Source organism: Brienomyrus brachyistius, chromosome 19, assembly GCF_023856365.1.
Source record: "Brienomyrus brachyistius isolate T26 chromosome 19, BBRACH_0.4, whole genome shotgun sequence".
Classification (NCBI taxonomy): Eukaryota; Metazoa; Chordata; class Actinopteri; order Osteoglossiformes; family Mormyridae; genus Brienomyrus; species Brienomyrus brachyistius.
The window spans coordinates 3,926,591-3,950,417 of record NC_064551.1 but is presented as its reverse complement, the minus strand read 5'-3'; the positions used below and the strand labels follow the sequence as shown (position 1 = coordinate 3,950,417).

The window sequence follows — 23,827 nt, the reverse complement described above, 5'->3', positions numbered from 1 at the left end:
ACATACCGCTTTATCCTATCGACAAGAACTACTCACATATTTTTCATATTTCTCATATCCGCGGTGCACGACGCATCTGTCACAGCCGAGCGCTTGAAATGTTCCCGGGAGACCGAGGGCTTAGGGGAAGTAACCAATCAGAGCGCCGGTGTCGCTGGCGTGCCTCCCGCGAGCCTGCGCGCCTCTAACACCGACCGACGCCGACCTCAGCCGAGCACTCGAGCCCTAGTCCGAGTTAACGACGAAGCCTGCGGGAGACGAAGAAAACTCTCCCCGGTGAAATAACGCTCGTCGTCCGGCAGAATTAACCCAGAGCCACCACGTCGTCCCTCCGTTTGACAGATATGAGACGTGAAGCCGAGCCGCGGTGAGTTCTTTGTGAGCCTTCCGCCAGGCAGCCGGCGGCAGGGGGGGGCGCAGGCCGCGCCGCCTCGGCCCTGCGTTATAGGTACCTTCGGGCTCGGGTGGAGGGAAGGAGGCGGCGGCTCAGACACCCTGAGGAGGGTTACTGAGCATCAGCGTCGGGCAGTGGGACGAAACCAAGCGCCGGCTATCCGTGACTTGTCCCGGTCAGCGACAGTGAGGGGAATCCAGAGCCCGCATTGTGGCGTCGTAGAGCCTCACCTATGAAGCTCGCAAAGCTTAAGACGGTGGAGGCCGGGGACAAAATGGAGAAGCTCGGCGCCGTCCTTACTGGCTAGTGCCCTTCATCTAGACATAAACCTGATCAAAGAGCTGTTGTGCTTTTGTTCTTTATCAAACACTTTCCCGGATGTTTCATTCGATGGCGTATTTTGTGCTTTTAAAGTCGTTTGTTTTATCAGCGCTGTCACATATAGCGGGTATTACCTTCGCTAGCCACCGATGCTAGCTAACGTTACGGCGTTGATGTGTGAACCTGAGTCGGTCTTTCATGGACGGATGTCGCTCGGAAACGGTGCTGCTTTCGCCGTCTGTGTTTAATAATTCCGCTAATCTGCTAAACGATTAACGTGGGGTCAACGCAGCTGTCATATCGGGATTGTCCCGGCAATTAAAAAGCGACGAAATGCCGCCTCATTTCTTGACGTCTTATTAAATCTCCAGTTTGGGTGAAAAGATGAAGCATATTTCCGTACTGGTCTGTGAAATGTTGACAGGTGTCGTTCTTAAACTACAATGGAAACATCTTATCGTCGTTAAAATGTATTTATTTTGCATAAAAACACTTAATGTATAGACATACATCCAAAAAAAAGCATAATGGTTTCGTACTTACGAAAATCTTGCAAAAGCTGTCAGTATTTGACATGTATGTATCCATCATACTGGTCCCCAAATAACTGATGAATGGTCCAGTTGATTCTGTGTCTATATGAATGTTTAACATTGATTAATGTTGAATAATTTATTAAAAATAAATGTTAGAGTTTTTATGTGTCCTTTTGTGCACTCAGATTATAGGCTTGACCTCCGACACTCCGATGTGAAGAGAGAGACTCTGTGAGCGTGAGCAGCCCCCCCACCTCATCCCAGCCACGGCCTGGCTGCCGAGTGCACGCCCCCCCCGTTCAGTCTCGCCTGCCCCCACATACATGTTCTTACATGAAGAGAGGGGAGAAGTCCGAAAGATACCGGCAGATGCGACCCAAGACCTTCCCCGCGACCAACTACAGCGGCAGCAGCCAGCAGATGCTGCAGGAGATCCGAGAGAGTCTGAGGAACCTCTCACGACCCTCCGATGCGGCCAAGGTGGAGCTCTGCACCGGAAAGGCCGTTCCGGAAGACACCCGGCAGCAGGGGCGTGGGAACAACCACAAAAGCTCCTACCACAAGGCCCTGCAGGAGATCCGCAAATCATTGTTACCGTTTGCCAATGAGCCCAGCTCCTCTAGCTCGGGCACTGAAGTCAACAGGCAGATGCTGGTGGAGCTGGTGACAGCCGGATTTGAGGAGGTGAAGCCTGACTTTGGTGACTTAGCATTTCAAGGAGTTAGGGTTTTTATTTATATATTTTTTTGCTCATTATAATTTATCAGTCAGAGATGGTTCAGTTACTCTAAAAATTCCATGTTTCCCAAACTGATTATGTAAACAATGACTTCATCATGGAAATGTCAGCTATGTTTCAGAATGAGAGCTGGTATGCGGCATGGAGAAAGAACAGAATTAAATCTACTTGCATTTCTTTTTTAGTGTTAATTTTGTGTGTGTGTGTTTATGCCTGACATCACACCTGTAGAAAAATATTTAGGTACAATGCTGTGGTATTATTTACTGTTTTAACTGGCTAAATTGCTAATGGCTATGGGGAAAAGAGGAGATGCCTTAGCTGCTGTCACTCCTTGTTTTTTTCCCCCAAAGTGAAATTGATATGAAAGGTATGGTATGTGGAATGACTGCTTTTGCAATTGTCACTATGCTTAGGGTGTCATTCTCACATGCTGGGGATGTTTATGACCACAGTCATGTAGTCATTTCTTTTTTTTCTATGGAATTAATCAATACAGTTAAGTAACTGCTTTGTCATAATCTTTATACTGGATTTCTGATAGGTGATAACTTTAGGACCTGTGTTCATGTGCCAAGAAAAGGCAGCCCTGCTGACGACTTCTATTACAGTTGCATTACTTGTACTGGTGTGTTTAGCTAGGGGCAAGGCAGCTAGACAGCAACAGCGTGCTTTCTGCATATCACACGTGCTTAACATGCTTAATGAAGCTGCCGAGGAATTAGTAAATACCAGCCGATTTCCCTCATCAGAACAAAAGCCAGCTACTGAAGATCCTTTTCATCTTCCGAAACAGGATGGGGTGAAAGTGAATTTAAACTTCAAAAATTAAAAATCGAATTGGCAACAATTCGCAAGGTTAATCATTAGTGGGCAATGGTCTCATCGTCGGTGTTGGGGCCGTTCAGTGACTTTGCTAATGTCAGTGTGGGTCTCTGTTCTCTCTGGTAACATTTCACGCTCCTGTGCAGGATATGGTGATCTGGGCCTTGAAGCAGACTGGCAATCGCAGTGTTGAGGCAGCTATCGAGTGCATCAGCAAGATGAGCTACCAGGACCCCTGGAGGGAGCAGATAGTGGCCGCAGCTGCCCGCCCTGTCAACGGCATGAAGGTTCCTGGTAGGTGCCACGTGTGGCACCCAGCCCCCTCGTGGGAAGCCAGTTCCTCTAACAAGCGCTTTACTGGGAACACGCACTGACATGCACAGTGGAAGGGCGCCATGTTGTTTTTAGGGGGCTGTTTTTCCCTTTGCCTGTGTATGGCCTTTACATATAGACTGCATTTTAAATAAGTATGCGTATATGCCCTCTCTCTATAGCAGATGATTTAATTTTCTAACCTCATTTACAGTGGTGGCCTTCCTTGCTCAGTGACGGACTTGTCTCCTGTGTTTTGTCCAGCTCCAGCTCACGCTCACATGCAGCAGCAGGTGAACCGGAAGCAGAGCTGGAAGGGTTCTAAGGAGTCTCTGATCCCTCAGAGACACGGCCCTCTCATGGTGGATGGGGTGATGTACCCCGCTGAGAGCCCAGCACCCCAGGGGGACATGTCAGGCCGTCAGCCCCCAACTTTTGCAACGGGTCACCCCGGCAATGGCCAACGTGTAAACCCATCCCTGCCTCCCCAGGTGCGCAGTGTGACGCCTCCCCCGAACAGAGGCACCACGCCACCCCCACCCTCTTGGGAGGCCAGTACCTCTAACAAGCGTTTCTCCGGGAACTTGGAATACCTGGTTCCCCGCATCTCCCCCGTCCCGCAGAGCGGCTGGCCCGAGAGCTACCCCACACCCGGTGGTCAGAACCAGAGGGGGCTGAGCCCGGGACCCGTGGGCCGCCCATCCTTCATCCTGCAGAACTCGGGGGGGAATAAATTCAGCTTCCCCTCCACTGCCTGGCCGCAGAATGGCTCCGGGCAGCCGGAGTACCAGACCCATCAGAACGTGCTGGTGAGCGGCTCCAGCCGGCAGGTGCCGCCCCCCCCGTACCCCATGGGCCAGGGAAACGGGCAGAGTCCCACGCCCTCTCAGGTGCAGGCCGCCGGACCTGCACCCTCCCCCACCTATGTCAATGGCGGGAACCTGGCTCCCGGTGCTCTTGCGTCTGCCAGGAACGGCCACAATCTGGAGCTGTACAGTGTCGGCGCGCAGGGCCTGCCCTCATCATGGCCCCCACTGCCTCAAGCCCCCCTGGGCAGCGGAACCAGTGGCCACGAGGCCCCTCCCTCCTGGCAGCATGGTGTCCCCGTCCGTTCCAACTCCTTCAATAACCGCCACCTTGCCAGCTCTCAGCCCTCAGCCACCACGGTCACTGCTGTGACCCAGGCTCCCATTCTGCAGCCCGTCAAAAGTATGCGTGTACCCAAGCCGGAGCTGCAGACTGCTGTGGCCCCTACCCACCCCTCCAGGCTGCAGCAGCCGGGACCCCCTACACTCTACCAAGAGAGCGCCGCCCCGGTGGCAGAGGTGCCAAGTTACCAGGGGCCCCCACCCCCATATCCAAGGCACCTTCTGCAGCAGGCCCCCACCCCCACACCCTGCCCTGCCTATGAGTCAGCCGCTAAGGCCCCCACTGTGCGGGAGAAGCTGACGGACGAGGAGGCTGGTGGCTGCGGGGACAGGGCCGATGGCGGCGAGGTCGTAGCTGCGAGCGAACGGGAGAAGAAGCAGATCACCACGTCACCCGTGCCGGTGCGCCGCAACAAGCGAGACGAGGAGCGTCGCGGGGAGGCACGCGTCCCCATGTACTCGCCGCAGGCTTTCAAGTTCTTTATGGAGCAGCATGTGGAGAATATTCTGAAGAACCACCACCAAAGGATCCACCGCAAGAAGCAACTGGAGAGCGAGATGCAGAGGGTGAGTCCTGCAAGTTCAGCATGCGCTCGGGTCTATCCCACCTGCTCTTTATGCTGTCGTCTCATCGCAGGATCTTTCCTGGTTCCCTACTGCAATTCTGTACTCTACAAATTGCCCTGTTTCTATCTGTATACTTTATTTTTTGCAGGGGGATAGACTGTAAAAGGAATTTAATCTCTGAGCCTCTGTCTTTCTCTTTTTTCCCCTCTCTGTCAACGCTGCTGCTCTTCCATCTTGGCTCATTAACAGCTGAGTTAGACGGTAATGGTATCCGGAGCTATCTGAGCTGAATTTGCTTCACAGTTCGGTTGACCACGTAAGCCAAGCTTGTTTTAAAAACAAAGTGCACGAAACAGCCCCTTACCCACCCTTCGCTGTAGTGCATGGTATGCTCCTGTGCGCTTCTTTAACTCCACCGGCAACGGCATCACCAGTATGCCATGAATGTGTGGTTTCAAGTTTGACAAGCTGAGTACCCGGACTGGTCTAGTGGCGTTTGCATTCAGATACCTCACATCAGGCCTGACTGCGTTTCTGTCATGACTTGTTTGTGGGTGGCGTGAAGTCATGCACTGCATTTCACTGGAATGTCTGTGGAATGTGGGAGACTGTCACCCAGAGTTTGTCTGTGTGTTGTGGGGACAGATTATGAAAAGTTACGCCTACAAAAAGACATTTCAAGCAGTTCCAATGTTTCAAGTTCCATTTTTTTTCTCTTTAGAAATGTAAAACTAAAAGCATTTAATTTTTTTTTCTATTCATCTGTGAAGTTCCTGTGGATGCGTCAAGTCTGTCTTTATTGCCTTGAACTGAGTCAATGGAACATCCCTGCAGAGTCAGAGGTACAATCATTTACGCGTCTGTGTGTCACTTGCAGGTCGGCCTGTCAGGCGAGGCCCAGGACCAGATGCGTATGATGCTCTTCCAGAAGGAGTCCAACTACATCCGGCTTAAGCGCGCCAAGATGGACAAGTCCATGTTTGTTAAGATCAAGACGCTGGGCATCGGTGCCTTCGGGGAAGTCTGCCTGGCCCGAAAGGTGGACACGGCCGCCCTGTACGCCATGAAGACGTTACGCAAGAAGGATGTGCTGCTGAGGAACCAGGTGGCCCACGTCAAGGCCGAGCGCGACATCCTGGCGGAGGCTGACAACGAGTGGGTGGTACGCCTGTACTACTCCTTCCAGGACAAGGACAACCTGTACTTCGTCATGGACTACATCCCCGGAGGGACATGATGAGTCTCTTGATCCGGTGGGGCATCTTCGACGAGGACCTGGCGCGTTTCTACACCGCCGAGCTCACCTGCGCCGTGGAGAGTGTCCACAAGATGGGCTTCATCCACCGCGACATCAAGCCCGACAACATCCTCATAGACCGCGACGGCCACATCAAGCTCACCGACTTTGGCCTCTGCACTGGCTTCCGCTGGACGCACGACTCAAAGTACTACCAGAGCGGTGAGCATCAAAAAACAATCAAGCCATACCAGCTCATCGGTTCAGAAATCCCCATCAGTTTGTTTTTTCAGTGTTCTTCCCTTTTTTGTTGTTGTTTTTTGCGTATTTTGTTTTATAACAAGACTGAGGAACTCATAGCTCCTCCCACCTACCTGTGATAAATAAAATAAGATATCAATCTTAACCAGCACTGAATTTTCATATACCAGTCATCATTTTGACCTTCACTTTGCCTGGCACAATGCGTTACGTATACCGTGTCCTTGGTAGAGTAGTGAAACCATGGTGATTACAGGAGATAATAAAGAGATTGTTCTCTTTCCATTTTTCAAAGGGATTGAGTCCAAAGGTCAAATGACTACATGCAGAAATCTTGGTATTACTGTCACTGTTGACTTAATTGTTCATGCAATGTCCAGGTCAGGCTGTCTTTCTGGATGATGGCAATAGAAGAACAGAATCCACTTCAGTGGTTTCTTTATTCTTTTAAAACGGTTTATATTTGCACCCTCCATCATGGCAGCCTTACACTCTCTCCCCTCGGTCCAGGGGATCACATCCGACAGGACAGCATGGACTTCAGCAAGGAGTGGGAGGACCCGACCAACTGCCGCTGCATAGACCGACTGAAGCCTTTGGAGCGCCGGGCAGCACGGCAGCACCAGCGGTGCCTGGCCCACTCCCTGGTTGGCACACCCAACTACATCGCACCTGAGGTCTTGCTTCGCACAGGTAACAGCGAGTCACCGAATGTTAATCCGTTGTTTGATGGTGCTTTGGTTAAGTGAGGTAGCAGAATTCTTTTTAAAAATGAATATTTTCGCAATAGTGATTAGTTTTTCTTAGCCTGGCAGTGATGGCATTGTCTCTGCTCTAGGTTACACCCAGCTCTGCGATTGGTGGAGCGTGGGTGTCATTCTCTATGAGATGTTGGTTGGACAGCCCCCTTTCTTAGCCTCGACTCCCCTGGAAACGCAGATCAAGGTAACCGTGGCCAGAATATAAACAGCTTTGCTTTCCTGTTTGTTTAAGGGATGCGAAACATTTTCACAGGCCAATATACTGAAGCAATTTGGGTCAAGTGCTTTGCCCATAGGCATTGATTTATCAGTTGGTTAGCTACTTAATTGACTTCCGTTTACCCTTGAATCATAGTAACTAACCACTGATCATCTGATCTAATCTCAGGTGATCAACTGGCAGACTACACTGCATATACCCCCCCAAGCCACACTTAGCCCCGAGGCGTCCGACCTCATCATCAAGCTGTGCCGGGGTCATGAGGACCGGCTGGGGAGGAACGGCGCTGAGGAGATCAAGGCACATCCGTTCTTCAGGACCGTCGACTTCTCCACAGACCTGCGGCAACAGCGCCAGCCAGCGCCCTACATCCCCAAGATCACACACTGCACTGACACGTCCAACTTCGACCCGGTGGATCCGGACAAGCTGTGGAGCAGCGATGACGATGGCGAGGGCAACCGCAACGACACTCTCAATGGCTGGTACAAGAACGGCAAGCATCCTGAACATGCCTTCTACGAGTTCACCTTCCGCCGCTTCTTCGATGACAACGGCCACCCTTACAGCTCCCCAAGGCCCATCGAGTACGAGAACTATGATCCCGATGACTTGGATGGTGAAGCCCCCATACAGGAGGTGCCCAACCAGGAAGGACATCCCCATGGGGCACAGGGTCGCGACTTGGTGTTTGTATAGGCTACCTGCGCGCAAGATGGATTTGTCCATCTTTGTGTGTCTAAAAGCTGGAGTCTGTCCCCTTGGGGGTCTGCTGTTTATTTTTATAATCTAGAAGGAAAATCTACCTGTAAGTAAGTATGGTCTATCTGGTCAGCGACATGCTGTTAGGGAGAGTTTAGTGTAATGGCCTCGGATGCTGCCGCCCATCTCGAGGGTGAGGAGTGAGCCTCTGACCACCCTGTTGTATTTATTATTAAAAGGTGTACAGTGTATGCCTTAATTGGGTGGCCTGAAGAGGAAAAAGACGTGTCTGGGTGCTTTTTATTTGAAAATATTTTCCCCCGGAAAAGTAAGCCCCCTTTTTAAGCCTTAATTTATTTAAAGTTATAAATTGATAATTAGCATATGATGAGCATTACACTACGGTTCCTTTGGTTAAAATTTGATTGCAGATGTATGTTAATTTATATGCAAGGGGAAATACCATTTTCGGGGCATGGAACGATTCAGCTTACATTTGAGAACCTTTGATCGGCTTTCTTTTACCAAATATGACAGAAACACAGACTGCCAATTGTTTAATGAGAACACTAGTTGCGGAAAGATTTAGTGGATTGTAATAGTTTATTTTTCCCTAATTTATACATATAAATTATATTTATAAATTATACTGTATAAATTTGATGTGAATAATTCTTTCCTGTCTTATGTCAGTAATACATCTCCGCAGGCCATTTGTTCGGCTGTCATCCTAGAAATTGTTTGCTATTTTAAAGTTGTTTGTTCTTGCCTTTTTCCCCTCTTCATCCATTCAACACAACTGTAACACTAACCCAGAAGTGGGGATTACTGTGTCCCTACACATTCCCTGTGGAACAGATGGCCTTGTCTTTGCCTCAACCAAAGTATGAAACTGGACTGTAAGTGACTCCTGATGTCGCCAGGAGTTTGCAAAGAATTCACATTGTGGAGGAAAGGAGCGACGCCAGGGGCAGCTGTGCATGACACTACTTCTGGGGATACCTGTTCATTCATTCAGATCGAAGAGGACACTTGCGCTAGCCTTTGTCTCACTCTGTGTAAACCGAAGGGGTATGTCCTTTGGTCTAAATTTCTGCACCAGGAGGAGAAATGAATGTAGTTCTGGAGGTTAGGAAATGCACTACCTTTACTGTAATCTTGTTAAAATGACATCCAAATGTGCTTATCTTGTGTAATTTGTTCGTGGGAACGGGGTGGAGGGAGATGACGGTTGAATAAAAAAACGTCAAGCACAAAAAAGTGGCATTTTTTTCTGTCCTACAGAGAGCACGTTTTGCGTACAGATGAATTATGGTTCTTTATATAACTAGGGCTGCGACAACTAATCGATAGCGTTCATAATAATCGGTAATAAAAAGTTGGCAACGAATTTTGTCGTAGATTAGGCGCATTTTGCTGGTAGCTGCATAAATCGCGCACGATGACGTCACCGCCTACCAACGTTAACGTCAATGCGTGCAATAGTTGGCAAGCTAAATATAGCGGAGAGTCGGCCTAAGACCAAAAACATCAGAATTGTGGAATCGCTTTAATCTTGCGTCGTCAAAGAAGTCAGTATGCTGCAGTATCTACCAAACCGAAAACGGTAGGCCTACATGTATTCGTCGTGTGCAGTTCGGTTGCAGAAAATGTACGTACAATGAAACGAATTAATGCATTTCTTGACACGAAGACAACTTCAAATCCATAGGTAGATGTTCAACACGGGAATCATTCTGCTAATTGTGACCAGGGTTCGGTTATGGTTAATACTGGACAGCCCAGACACACTCCCATTTCATTTAAATCAGCGGTTTGGAAACATTTTGGTTTCTCTGTAAATTACACCTACATCAGAGAGGTGTAATAAGGCCTAATTAACTGTGTGTCAGCGGTGTTATACCGATATGTTGCTGGAAACGCATCCAACATGCAAACTCATTTGAGACACCATCATCCGATTGCTTGTCCGCCCGGAGCAAGTCAGAAACAGCCTCTATGGTTTGTTTCCCCGTGGCATTTAAAGCCATTTTGCAGGGTTGCCAGCTCTCACCTATATGGCGTGACACTCACGGTTTCGGACCACCGTGCTCACGCAAGAAATCTTACGGCAATTATTCCATTGTAAACCTAAATTAACTGCATAAAATGACCTAACAGACTATTTGCAGACTTGTCTCGAATTGAAAATCTCACTACAGATACGCGACCATACTCTGTAGTAGATGACACGTGTTTAGGGTCATTATGATTGTTGTGGGCAGTCATATTTTTGAATAATTAACCATACTGTACGTTTAATGTGCAAATCATTTAGTTTTGTTTAAGTTTTTTTAGATACCTCGATAGACACATTGCTTTATGTTTGGTTTGTAACTCTTCCTGATTTGTGTTTGCACTTTTAACAATAATCAGTTTCAAAACAAATTCTGTTTTCCCGCTGTGCTGAAATCGCACCGAACCGTAAACCCAAAACCGAGGTTTCTGCTTATCGGTGGTTTTGTGTACTGCTTCACCCTTATATTCTCTCCACTATAATGTGTGACTTGAAAATACCTCCCAGTGTTTTAGACAGACATACAGACAGATGCATGCATACATACATACATGCATGCATACATATTTAGTCCCAGGTGGGGATTTATTCCCATCTAATCCATTAATTGATCGCCCGATCACATCATCAACCAGTTACCAAATTAATCGTTTTTCCCAGCCGTAATCATTAGACCTTCAAAAGTCATACAACGGTTTAACTAATATTCAAAATACATTTAACGCATTATTTTAAAAAGTGTCTCTTGTTCATAGTGTTAAAAAATGTGACAGGGAGAAACTTTTGATGTTAAAACATCAGGTTATTGTATAACAAGTGCATTCGAGGATCATCTTCTGCTTAAAGGGTCACGCAGTAGTTCATAAGAAACTGCAGCACTGAGCAATGTTCTGCATTTTTATTTCCATATATATTTCTTGTATTTTATTTGCAATCAGCAGTGAAAAACCCGAAGGAGCGCGCGCCCGCCCGCGTGGCCGGCCACCTCGGCCCGCCGCCCCGCCGTCATTTACCCAGGAAATGACGCCTCGCTTTACTTCAAACTTCCAGAGGCGGGCGCTGACCGCTTTTTCCTTCCCCGTCGCTGCTCCTCCCGAAAGTAGGAGAAAGGAGGAAAAAAAAACACTAAACTTTTAACGAGCGTTTCTTCGCCCGGTCGCGGCGGAAATAGCCGGTGTGCTAAGCGGGCTAGCTGGGGCGCCGCGTCCGCCCCGAATGGTGCTCCGCGTCCCGCGTCGTCCCCGCAACAGGTGAGCAGTTCAGCGGCTAGTTAGCGTGTCTGCTAACCTGCGCTATACAGCTGCACGTTTCCCAACAACAGCGACTAGTGACTGCTGGTGTATTGGAATATAAATCTCAAAACGCTAGTTAAAAGCCAAGTTTGTTTAACTTTGTTTAATAATGTTTGACTTCTAAGATATTTAAGCCGGCTTAGCTTGTGCTGGTTACACGTAATTTACGGTACGGCTCGGGTTACTGGTTAATTGACGCAGTTGGTAGCCTTTTCTAATATGTGTCATTTTCGGCTCCATCTCTGTTACCAAAAGCCGACAGTGAACGTGTAGGGTTTTCACCGGGTGGAAAGACGTTTAATGGTTAACTAACTACGTGTGCCAGGTAATTTATTCATTTTATGGAATGTAGGTGGTAATTCTTTCTACGCAGGTGAAGGTGGAGGCCTCGCTTTAATTTTGTTTTAGGGAGTTACTTCAATAACTTGAATGACACGGTTAAGCTGGGCTGCTTTGTCACGATCCGTGGTCAGGGAGATGCTTCCTCAGTTCGCCTCCTGGGGGCGCTACATCCCTGGGTTTGCAGTAGCCATCTACCTAAACTCTGCTTCATTGGGTTTTTACAAATTTTCTTTTGTTTGTAAACCGTTAAGATGAACATCCCACGGCTTATGTGCGTCATGTTGCTATGTTTTTCCTCAAATGGACTTTTACATGTTAATTTGTGACATATGAACAAAATGCTGGTTTCCGTCGACTTGCGTTCGCATTTGGGAGCAGTTTGGTCGTATCTCGGTAGTTTTAGTTACTGTACTATACTCGCAGTACATCAAATAATATACAATTGCAGCACCTTGTAATAAAAAGAGCTGCAGCATAATATTTTATTGTGCAGTACGTTTTTATGTAACAAAATAGCACAGTTCAGGTACCGTACCTGTGTCATCTGCTTAATGTAGCTGACTGTCACACACACATGCATGCTGTATTACGAGTTACATATGGACAGTGGGTCATTATACGGCTGGCAGCTCTGCCCATTCTGCACCTGTTACACTAGGCCAGCCTTGTGGAAGGTGTGTTCTGCTAGAAAATAGGTTAGGAAACACTGCAGTAAACGATACAGCCCTTAACATCCTGTTATGTCCACTTCCTGGCGTCTCCCACTCAGTGTATATTATTTAGTATGGTCTTCGGGCGTAAATGGGATCAGATTTTATTCAGTAGGATGCAAGTTGACGGACACCTGTAGTGTCAACGCTCACTACTATAATTTCTTCCTAAATGGTTATGGGTTAAAAGCTAAGAAGTGAATAGGATGGTTATCTGGGATGTACTCGCATGGTGGACATTAAGAAAGCCTCTTAAGTTAACCTTCTTAAACATGGATGTGTATGCTGCTACTGTTCTTGATACAGCTTTCTAACAGAATCATACTGTCTCCCCAGAATGAGTCTCCTGGAAATAAGTGAGAATGTTAAACTTGCCCGCGAATACGCCTTGCTTGGCAACTATAGCTCTGCTATGGTCTGCTACCAGGGAGTACTTGAGCAGATAAAGAAGTACCTCTTCTCTGTCCGGGACACAAGTTTGCAACAGAAATGGCAACAGGTAAAGGCAGACATTTGCGTGTTTCTGCTGCTGCGTGATTGCCCCTGCACTTTTGGAAACCGATCTCTGCGGAGAAGCTGACTTGATGGCTTGCACAGATGATGGGCGCTGATGCCTGATATGCAAAATGTCCCCAGGCGCGAGGTTCCTCTTTTATGGGAACAGCAGCTTTTAGTATTTATGCGTAACCTGTACTTCGTTTCTCGTCATCCGCAAAGATTTGGCAGGAAATCGGTGAAGAGAACAGACATGTCCGAGAGATCATGAGAACGCTGGAGAGCTTTCAGCTGGACACCACCCCTTCCAAACCAAGCAGCCAGGATGAAGACATTTGGCCAGTACAGGTGGAACGCAGGTATGCCACTTACTGTTGGTGCTCTGTTACACTGAATCAAAATCACTTTAGCCCACTAAAGCGCCAGTTGATTTATATATTAGATATATTTTTAACACGTATATGTTGATGATTTTTTTATTTTTTTATTTTATCTTTATAGAGTGCAATTACAAAATAATGTTACAATATATGACCAAAGATAGCACGATATATGTTGATGTTTGTAATATATGAAGCCACATTGTTCCTTAGCGTGTATCCTTTGGATAATAGTGATGTTACAATCTGGCATCACTTGCAGAGAAATCTGCTTCCTTGTGGGTGCTGGAGGACATCACAGGTCTTGAATATGTCCATGTCCAAATCAGACTGAGAGGTGAATAAGCCACTGAAAAGAATGTTATTCGTGTAGCGCCAACAGCTTCAGATGAAATCATATGAACCAGATTAGACCACAAGCTGGCCGCACTCGACCCGTTAGATTTCTTGCCGTTCCCCTTTAAGCGGGTCGAACCTTGGATGTCCGTGAGTCACGCGTGCTCTTTCAACTCGCCGTCACAAAGGTCGTCGCCGTGTCCAGCGAGGCGGCCGCCAGTGCCCTACAGGGAGGGTAAACCACTGAACAATCGGCTGAGCGTGGCAGCTCGGGCCCCTCACCGGCAGTCACCGCGAGGGGCCAACGGGGAACGCGCCAGGCCCCAGAAGGGCAAAGAGAAGAAGGAGGTCACAGGCAAGCCGAAGGAAGACCGGGTAATGTGGATACGCCGACGGGGCCTGCTATGCCCCGAGTTAAGCGTTGGCTCTGTGGGTATTTCCCTTCCGTTTACTCATTCCCTGATAACAATCCATTGTCTCTGGACGTTACCGTGAAGGAACCCATAGAAAGCCAGTAGTCGTACTTGTGCAAAAAGAACTAAGTCCCTGTAGGGTCAAGTCAAATGAGGCCTTATTGTCACGCCATCCATGTACAGTAACACAGGATACAGTGAAGTAAAATAAGTTCTCCAGGACTGTGGGGCTACATATTTTCTTAGAGTGCAGAGAGAGACACATTGACACACAATGTCAAAGTAAACTGTGATGGAATGTTTAGAACGGGAAGTGATGTAAAGCAGCAGAGTTGCACATAAAGTGGTCTAAGAGTAAATAAATATCAGAGATAAGCAATGAATATCGGTAACAGTGACAATAACGGAGCATATGGCAATAAAGTGACAAAGTGCTGATGGACAGCAAAATTAGTGTAAATTCCGAATCTGTGTAGAGGGAGACAGGAAAGAGTTCAGAGTCCGGATGCCCCTCAAATGTTCCTCATTTATTTTGTCCACCTAATGTAACATTTACACGAGTTTGTCAACCTGCAGTCAGTCAGGTGCTCCCTTGAGTTCAGTCCCTGGATGTTCTTCGCTCTGTCGTATTTCAGAGCAAGGCCGACGTCTCCGAGACTGAGGCCAAGAAGTTTGATGGGACCGGATACGACAAAGACCTGGTGGAAGCCTTGGAACGGGACATTGTATCGCAGAACCCCAACGTGAAGTGGTGCGTGGAGGCCCACCGCGCACACGACCACGCTCTCAGCGCGGGGTCGGCCTGTTTGCCGTTTTGGTAAAGCGTACATTTTCCATGATGCAGGGACGACATAGCCGACTTGGAGGAAGCGAAGAAGCTGCTGAAGGAGGCCGTCGTGCTGCCGATGTGGATGCCCGAGTTCTTCAAGGGAATTCGCCGACCCTGGAAAGTACGTCCAATTAAATCATTAAGGTGTTGGGTTTAATGTTCATCTGGTTTCTGAACCTTAAGTGTAAAAATGTTTTCACAGGGAGTACTTATGGTTGGCCCGCCAGGCACGGGAAAGACACTGCTGGCCAAAGCCGTCGCAACAGAATGCAGAACCACCTTCTTCAACGTGTCGTCATCCACGCTCACCTCGAAGTACAGAGGGGAGTCTGAGAAACTGGTCAGGCTGCTCTTTGAAATGGTGCGTCCTCTCGGCCCATGTCACCTATAGCGAGTGGACTGCACTGCTTTGAGTTGCCTTTGATCTGTGTGCCGCCTGCATTTACAGGCCCGGTTCTATGCGCCCACCACCATTTTCATCGACGAGATAGACTCCATGTGCAGCCGCAGGGGAACGTCTGAGGAACACGAAGCTAGCAGGAGGGTGAAGGCCGAGCTGCTCATCCAGATGGACGGTAATTAGCTGCTGACAGAAGGATCGTGGCCTAATGAGGATGCCGTTGTAGTTGTTTGCTGGCGAGTTATTCACATTACCATTAACATTACTGCATTGTAAATAACCCTCCCAGACATGCAACATTTCGCTGTCCTGTGGCAGGGAATTCTGTGCTAGATCCTGCTTTTTTTTCTGTAAAACTGACCAGGTTAATGCTCTACAGATGGAGGGGAAAAATGCTTTTTTTTTGTTGCTGGTTGGTCTGTACTTCTTCGGTACCTTTACACAGGGGTTGGTGGGGCATCGGAGAACGAGGACCCTTCTAAGATGGTAATGGTTTTGGCAGCGACCAACTTCCCCTGGGACATAGATGAAGCTCTGAGGAGGCGCCTGGAGAAAAGGATCTATATCCCACTGCCCTCAGGTATCTGCCAGGCCTGTGCTCTCCAGGCTCGATTTGGGCCCTGCATGCTCGGACCTGGGACGGGTATATTTATATCTGAGTTTTTTTTTTTTTTCTTTTTTCACTGACTGCAATGCCCTACTTGTCCAGCCAAGGGCAGAGTAGAGTTGCTGAAAATCAACCTGAAGGAGCTGGAACTGGCAAGCGATGTGGATTTGGCAAAGATCGGCGAGAAGATGGAGGGCTACTCCGGCGCAGACATCACCAATGTCTGCAGGTGAGCCTCGTCTCACTCACGAGGGGGGTGTTAGACGCCTTTACATCCAGTGTGATATACTTTTTGTGCAAACCTTTCTGCACACAATGATTGGCTGTAGCCGTAGACTGGGTGTGCTGGGATGGACTGGGCATGATGCTGAGACCTTCTCTGTCTTTGCTGCCGCAGGGACGCCTCTCTCATGGCCATGCGGCGGCGCATCGAGGGCCTCACCCCAGAGGAGATACGCAACATTTCACGGGATGAGATGCACATGCCTACCACTATGGAGGACTTCGAGTCGGCCCTGAAGAAGGTGTCCAAATCGGTGTCCGCCGCTGACCTGGAGAAGTATGAGGGGTGGATTGCCGAGTTCGGCTCCTGTTGAGGTAGAGCTGGGGTATGGGGGCCAGATTCCTCCCATCTCCCCCCTCCTCAAGGACCAAAGAAAAATGGCCGGAGGGACCAGTGGACACCAGTTAAAATGTGGACGTTCTGGCAGTTGGATAGATTTGCTTTTATATTTCCGTTAGTACTCTGATAACACGTTCAGTGAGCTTGGCCCCGCTTATCATTTTAGATGGTATCTCAGACTATTTCTATGAAACACAAGCTCCTTGGTTGAACTCTACCGCAAGTTTGAAGCTGTTTGAGTCGGCACAGAGTGTTCAGGGTGCATGTCAACACTCTGTATTGGGGAGCACTCCTGCCTTCTCGTGTGTCGGAGGGTTTTGTGCTGTGCTATGCTTTCTAACCCTTCACTGTACTATCCCTAGTACCAAAGTGCCCACTTTGTTGTATATCAGGGTTTTACTTTCAGAGTGATGCCTTTCAAGGATTCCTACTACTATCAGATGGATTTTTATATATATATATATATACACCTGATTTTTATAGATGACCAGATGGCTTGTCCATGAATCACTACATAGTTCAGATACCACAGGTGGGTGTCCAAGAGGGAATCATCATAGCATGACAACTTTTACATTTAATAAAGCTATTTAAAAGTAAATATTAGTCTGTCCTCCGTACATGAAAGTGGTTTACCAAGTGGAAGGGGCACCACAGCAGGATTTTGTCCATAAGTCACTAACCGCTTCTTTGGTTCTGCTAAGTCAGGGACCATAGACTTCTGAGGTGCATCGTGTAGGAGATGCGGCGGCACGAGTGCGAGCGTGTGGCAGCAGGCCAAGGCGCTGCACAACCCTCACTCTGACTTATAAACGAGAAAAGGAAGCCGTTGTAGCCTGCTGGAGATGGTGTGGGTGTGGCACCTCTCGCTATAACCCCGGGGTCATTCTGTGTTGTCGCTCGGCGTGTTCTGCTGGATCCCACGGTGTGTTGTTCCCTTCCTGCTGGGTGGGGCCACTCAGGACGCCGGGGGCCCCGGTCTATGGGGCACCCATTGTGAAAGGCCGTGCGCTGGAATGTGGGGCGTTTTCATAGCCATCCCACTCCGTATTGCCTGGGTGAAGCCAGCTCTAGTCAGCAAGTTTCTCTGTCCATTAAGCAGGCATGATATTCCTTTTAGAACAATGATGCCACATTCAAATGCTGGACTCCTGTTGTATTCTTGGTATCCTGACTATGCATTGTGACCTGTACAATGCTTCCATTTATTGTCCACCCGCTGTATTTGTATTTACCAAACAGGGAAAAGCTTTGTCAGCATCAGTCCTACTGAATATATCCCTCTGACTACTGAGGGATTAGACAGTCTGTAGTGTGGCTGTTTGACAAGGATAAGTTTCCTTTTTAATTTTCCCAGGACGGGAACATGCGCTGTAACTCACTTGTTGTTGGCCGTGTACCCTAGGGCAGGGGTCTCCAACTCTGGTCATGGAGAGCTACTATCCAGTAGGTTTTCTGTCCCACTTGGCTTCTGATGAACCACACCTGTTCCTGGTATTTACCTGAGAACAGGTGTGGCTATAGAAAACCTCCCCAGGACCGGAGTTGGAGACCCCTGCCCTAGAACATTCTCGGTGATGCAACTGAAGCACACCCTCAGAGGTGTTAGAGAAACATGTTTTATTTAACGGGGTTTTCAGCAATGAACAGTGGAATGGGGGGAGGGGGGGGTCTAAAACAGTCTGAAAATGTCACACTGCACACACAGACGTGCTGCCTCGCTCCGTCACCTCGTACACAAACCGGTGCGGTGGTGCAGGTGAGGCCCTGCCAGCCGCAGACCTCACTTCTCTGTCGCGATTAATGCAACTGCACGTCTGAGAATCCCAGCAGTCGGCTTTTGATGTGATCGCATTAGAGAATAACTGCTCCCCCCGCATCTACATACATTTAAACGTGGGCGCCCTAACCAGACTTAATGTTGGATGTAACGATTTCAGGGCCAGCGTCTCACAATTACATTGCTCCTCACAGCCGGTCCCATTAGCATAGATTCCATTATAAGTGCAAGGATTGGAACCTTCGACCTGTTTTATGGACAAAGTGCAAAGTGTTGGGCACTAGGATGATATTCATCTTAAGCCAATGACGGTGTGTACTGATTGGACGATTACCAAAAATTTGTTAGTGTTAATCCCTTAATGTTTTATGCCTCAAGCAATCCTCTCGGCAATATGACACACACATTGCCTCTGGTGCGGGGCCTTAATGTGTGCAAATAACAGGTAACATCTAAAATACTCTTAATAGCTAGTGAATATCCATTCATCCATTGTCTGAATCCAAACTGAACGGGGAGGCAGTGGCCTTGACGTATACAGGATTACCTTGTACAGAGTCACTTCAAATCAACATTGACCAAGCAAAACAAACAGATATACTGTCCTTTAAAATGAAAAATCAAAGGTATAATGGAGGCACAGAGATGTTGCAGAATCATTATATTACATACAGATACAATCTGGTGCCCTAAAATGCAAGTCTTGGTGCTTTTCTTTGAGATGGAAAAGATACAAAGGAATATATATAACTAATTTTCTCGAGGAAAAATATTCCTCTGGAAAGGAACTTGGGTCTCATGACCATAAGATTGCCGTGAACCCCTTACAATGATGGTGGTGCCTGCTGACCTCATTCCCAAGCCCTTCCTCAGGGCTGCTTCTCGTCCTGTACCTCCACCTTGCTATTTTCCAGCAAACACTGTTCGTCCTCCTTTGGCACCAGCATCACAGGACTTAGCGTCAGGATTCCTCTGCGAGGAAGACACAAAAAGTGAGAATCTCCCATTTCATTTGCCTAAAAGCAAAGACATCTGAGCCTTCCTCAGTTGGTATTAAAAAAAAAAGCTTCTTCCTCTCATATGTACCATTAAAGGACTTACTTGTGGTCACAGGAAGGGAAGACTACGTCTAGCATCTTGATGATGACCGCTGACCCAGCGACCCCCACCACCACAACCCACATGACCAGGAAGAAGATGGGCAGGGACTCGGCCCAGAACTGTCTCAGCTTGTCCCTCAGGTCCTCTACCCACCGACACAAAGCCTGTGGAGCACAATGGGTTTTAGGGCACGTCGATAAAACGAGGGGGACAAATGAACTCGCCAGGGTCTGTCCAGATCGCCGGCTCACATTGTACGAGGACAGAGACTCGGATCGGAGCGGTGTTTCAGGCAGCAGCTTGTCCGGGAGGCGGCCTTCCTCCGCCGTTGTGTCTTCCTCGTTCCAGGGAGCGGGGTCCATGCGCAGGGGTGTCTCGGGAAGCTTGCCAGGGGCCGCCACCTCTTCCTGGGTGGTCTCGGCTTGCTTGAGGGGGTAATGGCTCGTGGTGTGCAGGACGTCTTGGTCCCCCACTGAAAAAAGACGACGATGTACGAGTGGACATCAGCATGCGGATCAATGTGCATTTACGGGGAGCGGGGAACAAGCAACCTGCTGGTGCAGTCAAAAACAGTAATACAACAGCACTCTGTTTACATTTTTTTTAACATCCTGACCAACTGCCCGCCAAAAAAAACATCCTTGTGTCACTTAGTCCTGGTGGGAGTGGATTTTCTATCAGGAAAAAACACACATGGAAGAGATCTCATATTTTGTGTTTTAATTTTTTTTACTAGGATTTAATCCCCTGGTTTGAGGGATTCATTGACCGAATTTCAATATTTCCCAAAAGTCTTTATGTAGGTCAGTGAACGAGATGATTGTAAGTAATAATCTCTGGCTCTTTCCAGACATTCTGATACATTAAAAAGGCAGATTGTTTACTCTATTTTACAGTGCATTCATTTTTAAGTTAAGGTTCATTAATCACCCTACATGGCAAAATAAAATTGTGCCAAGGAACACTAACATTAATTTTATCAAAAAGTTTGTTCATTTACTGTACTGATTATTTAGAATTAGAATCCTTTATTGTCATTGCATGATGGTACAATGAAAATTAGCCTGTGATGATACTCCACGGTGCTGACAAAATACAATAGAAACGCAACAGATTTTCAAACAAATGCATAAATAATACAATTCATATAAACCTGAATATATACTCAAGCCACTTAAAGCCCCTTCATCAGTTGTCCAAAAAAAACTTCAGGTTATTGACAAAAGCTCCACCAATCGTACCGTAAGGAGTCTAGCAGTGTATTGCCCAAATAGAGACAAACAGCTTACCTTTTCCTGGGGCATTGGGGTCTGTGACAACCACATCACTCTCGCGGGGAATACTGAAGAGCATGCTCTCTGGCAGTGGGTACGAATACGTCGACTGTCTCAGCTTCTGGAAGTTCTTGTTCATCAGAATATTGACCTCATGCATGTCTGGCTGTTGGACCTGTGAAAAGAACACGATGCTCCATCAAGACAACCTCACTGGCCCGGTTGACAGGAATCCGCCATCCTTCACTCTCACTGCACTCCAGCCATGCCCGTGTCACTGCTCCTCCGGGGGGGGGGGGGGGGCACACAAAGTCATTTTACCTTTTTTCCCTCCACCTCAATTACTTCTTCATTGAAGACCAGCAGCTCCACCCGGGAGTCGCTCTCCAGTGGCCACTGGCGGATCAGTACACGGGTCACAGCCGTCACGAAGACGCCAGGTGTGCACCTGCTGCTGTTCTCACTACTGCTGTTCACTAGACCCAGGACACAGTAGTGACAGAAGACATCGCGATGCATACAGCATAGATCCCCAATAAACGGTCAAGCAGTATTTTGAAATGGGTCCCAGTGAAGCCGCCGAAATGCAGCAATACTTACAGAGCAACGCTTGGCAGGTTAGCCTTGTTACTCCTGACAACTTCACAGGAATGTCATTAACAAGTATTTGCTCTCCGACCACAGATATGTTAAAATTTATCTGGAAATAAATCAAGTAAACAAAGCTATTCACTCAAAAAAAACATGTGGAATATGCAGAACCTGCCTACCCCCACAAACTCTGTAAGACTTAAAATTAAAAGACTCTCTGCAGTATGCTAGGAGTCCCAAAATGGACGATGACTGAAATGACATGATGTACCTGGAGTCTTTGTGTCTCCTGTCCTGAATCCCCCACGGCCGTCACATTGATAAGGATGTTTTCCTATGTAATAAAAATGGACGGGAGGGTATTTTAAATGGAGGAGGAAACCGTTTTCCCGCATGATTTTCTTAGCAGCCAGAAATGGAGTGTCGTAGATACCAAATTCACGTCTGTCTCTGACACATTTAAACGCCGTGATTTAACTTAAACGTCCCATATACAGAGCACAATATTTTACATCAAGTATACATAAGAACATAAGAACTACACAAACGAGAGGAGGCCATTCGGCCAATCAAGCTATACAAAGCTACTATCAGATAAGCCATTAATTAGATTATATTTTTTTATCCAAAGCGACGCTCAAATGAGGCAGCAGGGTCCAACAATTTCTGGAACATCCTGAGCCTTGGTCAAGGGCCCAACAGTAAAATCACCCTGCTAGGCATGGGATTTGAACCAACAACCAACCACTTCTGCTTCCAGAACAGCTTCAGAGAAGCCATTTTGCCCCCTATTTTGTACTGAGCAGTTATATTTGCGCTTGAGGGCTTTCCTATTAGATTTAATGAGTCTGGCGATTATCCTCTAACCTCTCTCATCAAGGCAACCAGGTGTTTTTGTTCATCACACTGTTCTGCAGACACAGGAGGGTGGCTATCTCTGACATGCTGGAATCTCAAAGCATGGCACCGCCACATTCAAAAACCAACTTGGCCATTATACTACATAATTTATCAGCAAATGAACCCAGTCCGTGTGCTCTATGCGTTCAGTGGCATCTATTCCCTGCTTTTTTTGTGTTAACCAGCGAGTCCACCTAACAACATCTGCCATTTACACGAAGTACAGCGACTCTGCGGTTACGAGACGCCGAACCAGCAGACTATCCCGCTTCCCAGCTGTCATCGCCCGTATACAGAGACGTTGTTAATACCTAACCTTCAACACCCTTCCTATGTACAGCATGAGGCTCCGTCTCACTGTCCCAGATCCTACTCTCTAATCGGGGTTCTTATAATTTATTATATTCCGGGCATAATTATGCGCTGCCGGTTAGCCATCCACTGGGAAAAACACAGCACACACACTCCCGTTACTCAACCTTTAGCTATAAGGGAGATAAACCACATTTAATAAGATGGTTTATGTCAAACAACGAACAGGTTTATTTTATAATGCATGGCCATTATCCCCGGTAGCCAGTGTCTCGACAAGCTTGTTATTGCGATAAGTGGGAAATTGAGCAACTCCGGTCTTTCCTGGCAATGGCAGCATCTGCCCGTCAGCGCCATCCGCCCAGGCGGGGAGCAGCGCCCGTCCGCGACGTGTCAGCGCTCAAAGGCGGCCGCATAGAGGCGGCCGCGGATAGGCGCCCGCGGGCTCTCGGGGGCGCCGTTTACTGACCTTGTCCAGCTGTCTTGAGGCGGCGTTGGACGAGCCGAACAAGGCAAGCAGTAAGGAGCAAACGCACAGCGACAGGCACCGCGCCGCCATCTTGCCGCGATCGGACTGTTTACATCCCGACTGACGCCTTCTGGGTGCCGAAGGAAATGGGCGTCTGGCTGCGGCGCTGAACCTCCATGCTTTTACTCTAATAATAGGCACATTAATAACACATTAATGCCCATTATACAAAAGCATGCCTTGAAATATTAATATAAGCCCAGAGTCAGTTTTCATTAGTTTTTTTCATGTTACAATATCTCACTTTATTATGTTATTTCTAATAACAAGCAACAACACGCTGTAATTTCATTAAATAGCAGGCACTTCGTATTTTCCGATACTTCTAAATTTAAATTTAATTCAAGAATGCCTATTATATGACATTTAGTATACGTATCCATTGCAAAAGTAAATGCTTTTTCTGTGCCTCGTTTCGACAGCTGGATGTACAAGCTGCGGGTTGAGTTTTATGATTTATTGATTATGTAACGTTTCTTGGGTTGTGGAAAAACAACGAGCTGTCTGAATAATATAACACACAGGAAACGTGTACACTAATAATTTGAAAATACGGAAAACATGAATGATGAATGTTGTCTTTCCTTCCCATGTAATTCACTATAAAGCTCTTTCAGGAATCAGGTTTTACTCGTACTAATACGCTTGCTGTGCCCGACCTGGGTTATTCCCCAGTTGTCCCAAACCACGACAGAAGTGTATTTCAGATTTTACTGCAGTATGGAAATATTTAAATAATGCTGGAATTCCCGTGCGCTCACTGTTTGGGGAAATTGATTCACTGTAGGGCCACACTCCCGCCCGGTAGGTGGCGGTGTGCATCATTTCATTGATT

General features: G+C 47.6%; 3 protein-coding genes across 4 annotated transcripts; 2 read left to right on the top strand and 1 right to left on the bottom strand.

Moving 5' to 3' along the window:
• Window positions 1-132: 132 nt before the first annotated feature.
• Window positions 133-9,283, top strand: lats1 (large tumor suppressor kinase 1). The gene is given in 9 exon segments (XM_048986565.1): window positions 133-367; window positions 1,437-1,935; window positions 2,962-3,109; window positions 3,392-4,842; window positions 5,720-6,068; window positions 6,071-6,301; window positions 6,851-7,033; window positions 7,179-7,285; window positions 7,490-9,283. Coding segments are annotated over 8 exon segments (3,351 nt in total). The 5' UTR covers window positions 133-367; window positions 1,437-1,584; the 3' UTR covers window positions 8,021-9,283.
• A 193-nt stretch (window positions 9,284-9,476) lies between these two features.
• On the top strand, window positions 9,477-17,106 carry katna1 (katanin p60 (ATPase containing) subunit A 1). 2 transcript variants are annotated; one of them, XM_048986576.1, is made up of 11 exons: window positions 9,477-9,629; window positions 12,760-12,922; window positions 13,141-13,277; window positions 13,823-14,009; window positions 14,683-14,798; window positions 14,892-14,997; window positions 15,079-15,237; window positions 15,325-15,451; window positions 15,722-15,856; window positions 15,986-16,112; window positions 16,281-17,106. In XM_048986576.1, exons 1-11 carry the CDS (start codon window positions 9,601-9,603, stop codon window positions 16,477-16,479), a joined length of 1,485 nt encoding a protein of 494 aa, XP_048842533.1. In that variant the 5' UTR covers window positions 9,477-9,600; the 3' UTR covers window positions 16,480-17,106. The 2 variants fall into 2 exon arrangements, with proteins under 2 accessions (XP_048842533.1, XP_048842532.1); XM_048986575.1 differs by lacking the exon at window positions 9,477-9,629 and adding an exon at window positions 11,011-11,329.
• A 1,002-nt stretch (window positions 17,107-18,108) lies between these two features.
• ginm1 (glycoprotein integral membrane 1) lies at window positions 18,109-23,751 on the bottom strand. The gene is made up of 9 exons (XM_048986579.1): window positions 23,652-23,751; window positions 22,933-23,119; window positions 21,523-21,585; window positions 21,261-21,360; window positions 20,982-21,136; window positions 20,676-20,835; window positions 19,638-19,858; window positions 19,387-19,550; window positions 18,109-19,257 (listed from the first exon to the last, which is right to left on the bottom strand). Exons 2-9 carry the CDS (start codon window positions 23,020-23,022, stop codon window positions 19,155-19,157), a joined length of 1,056 nt encoding a protein of 351 aa, XP_048842536.1. The 5' UTR covers window positions 23,023-23,119; window positions 23,652-23,751; the 3' UTR covers window positions 18,109-19,154.
• Window positions 23,752-23,827: the final 76 nt, after the last annotated feature.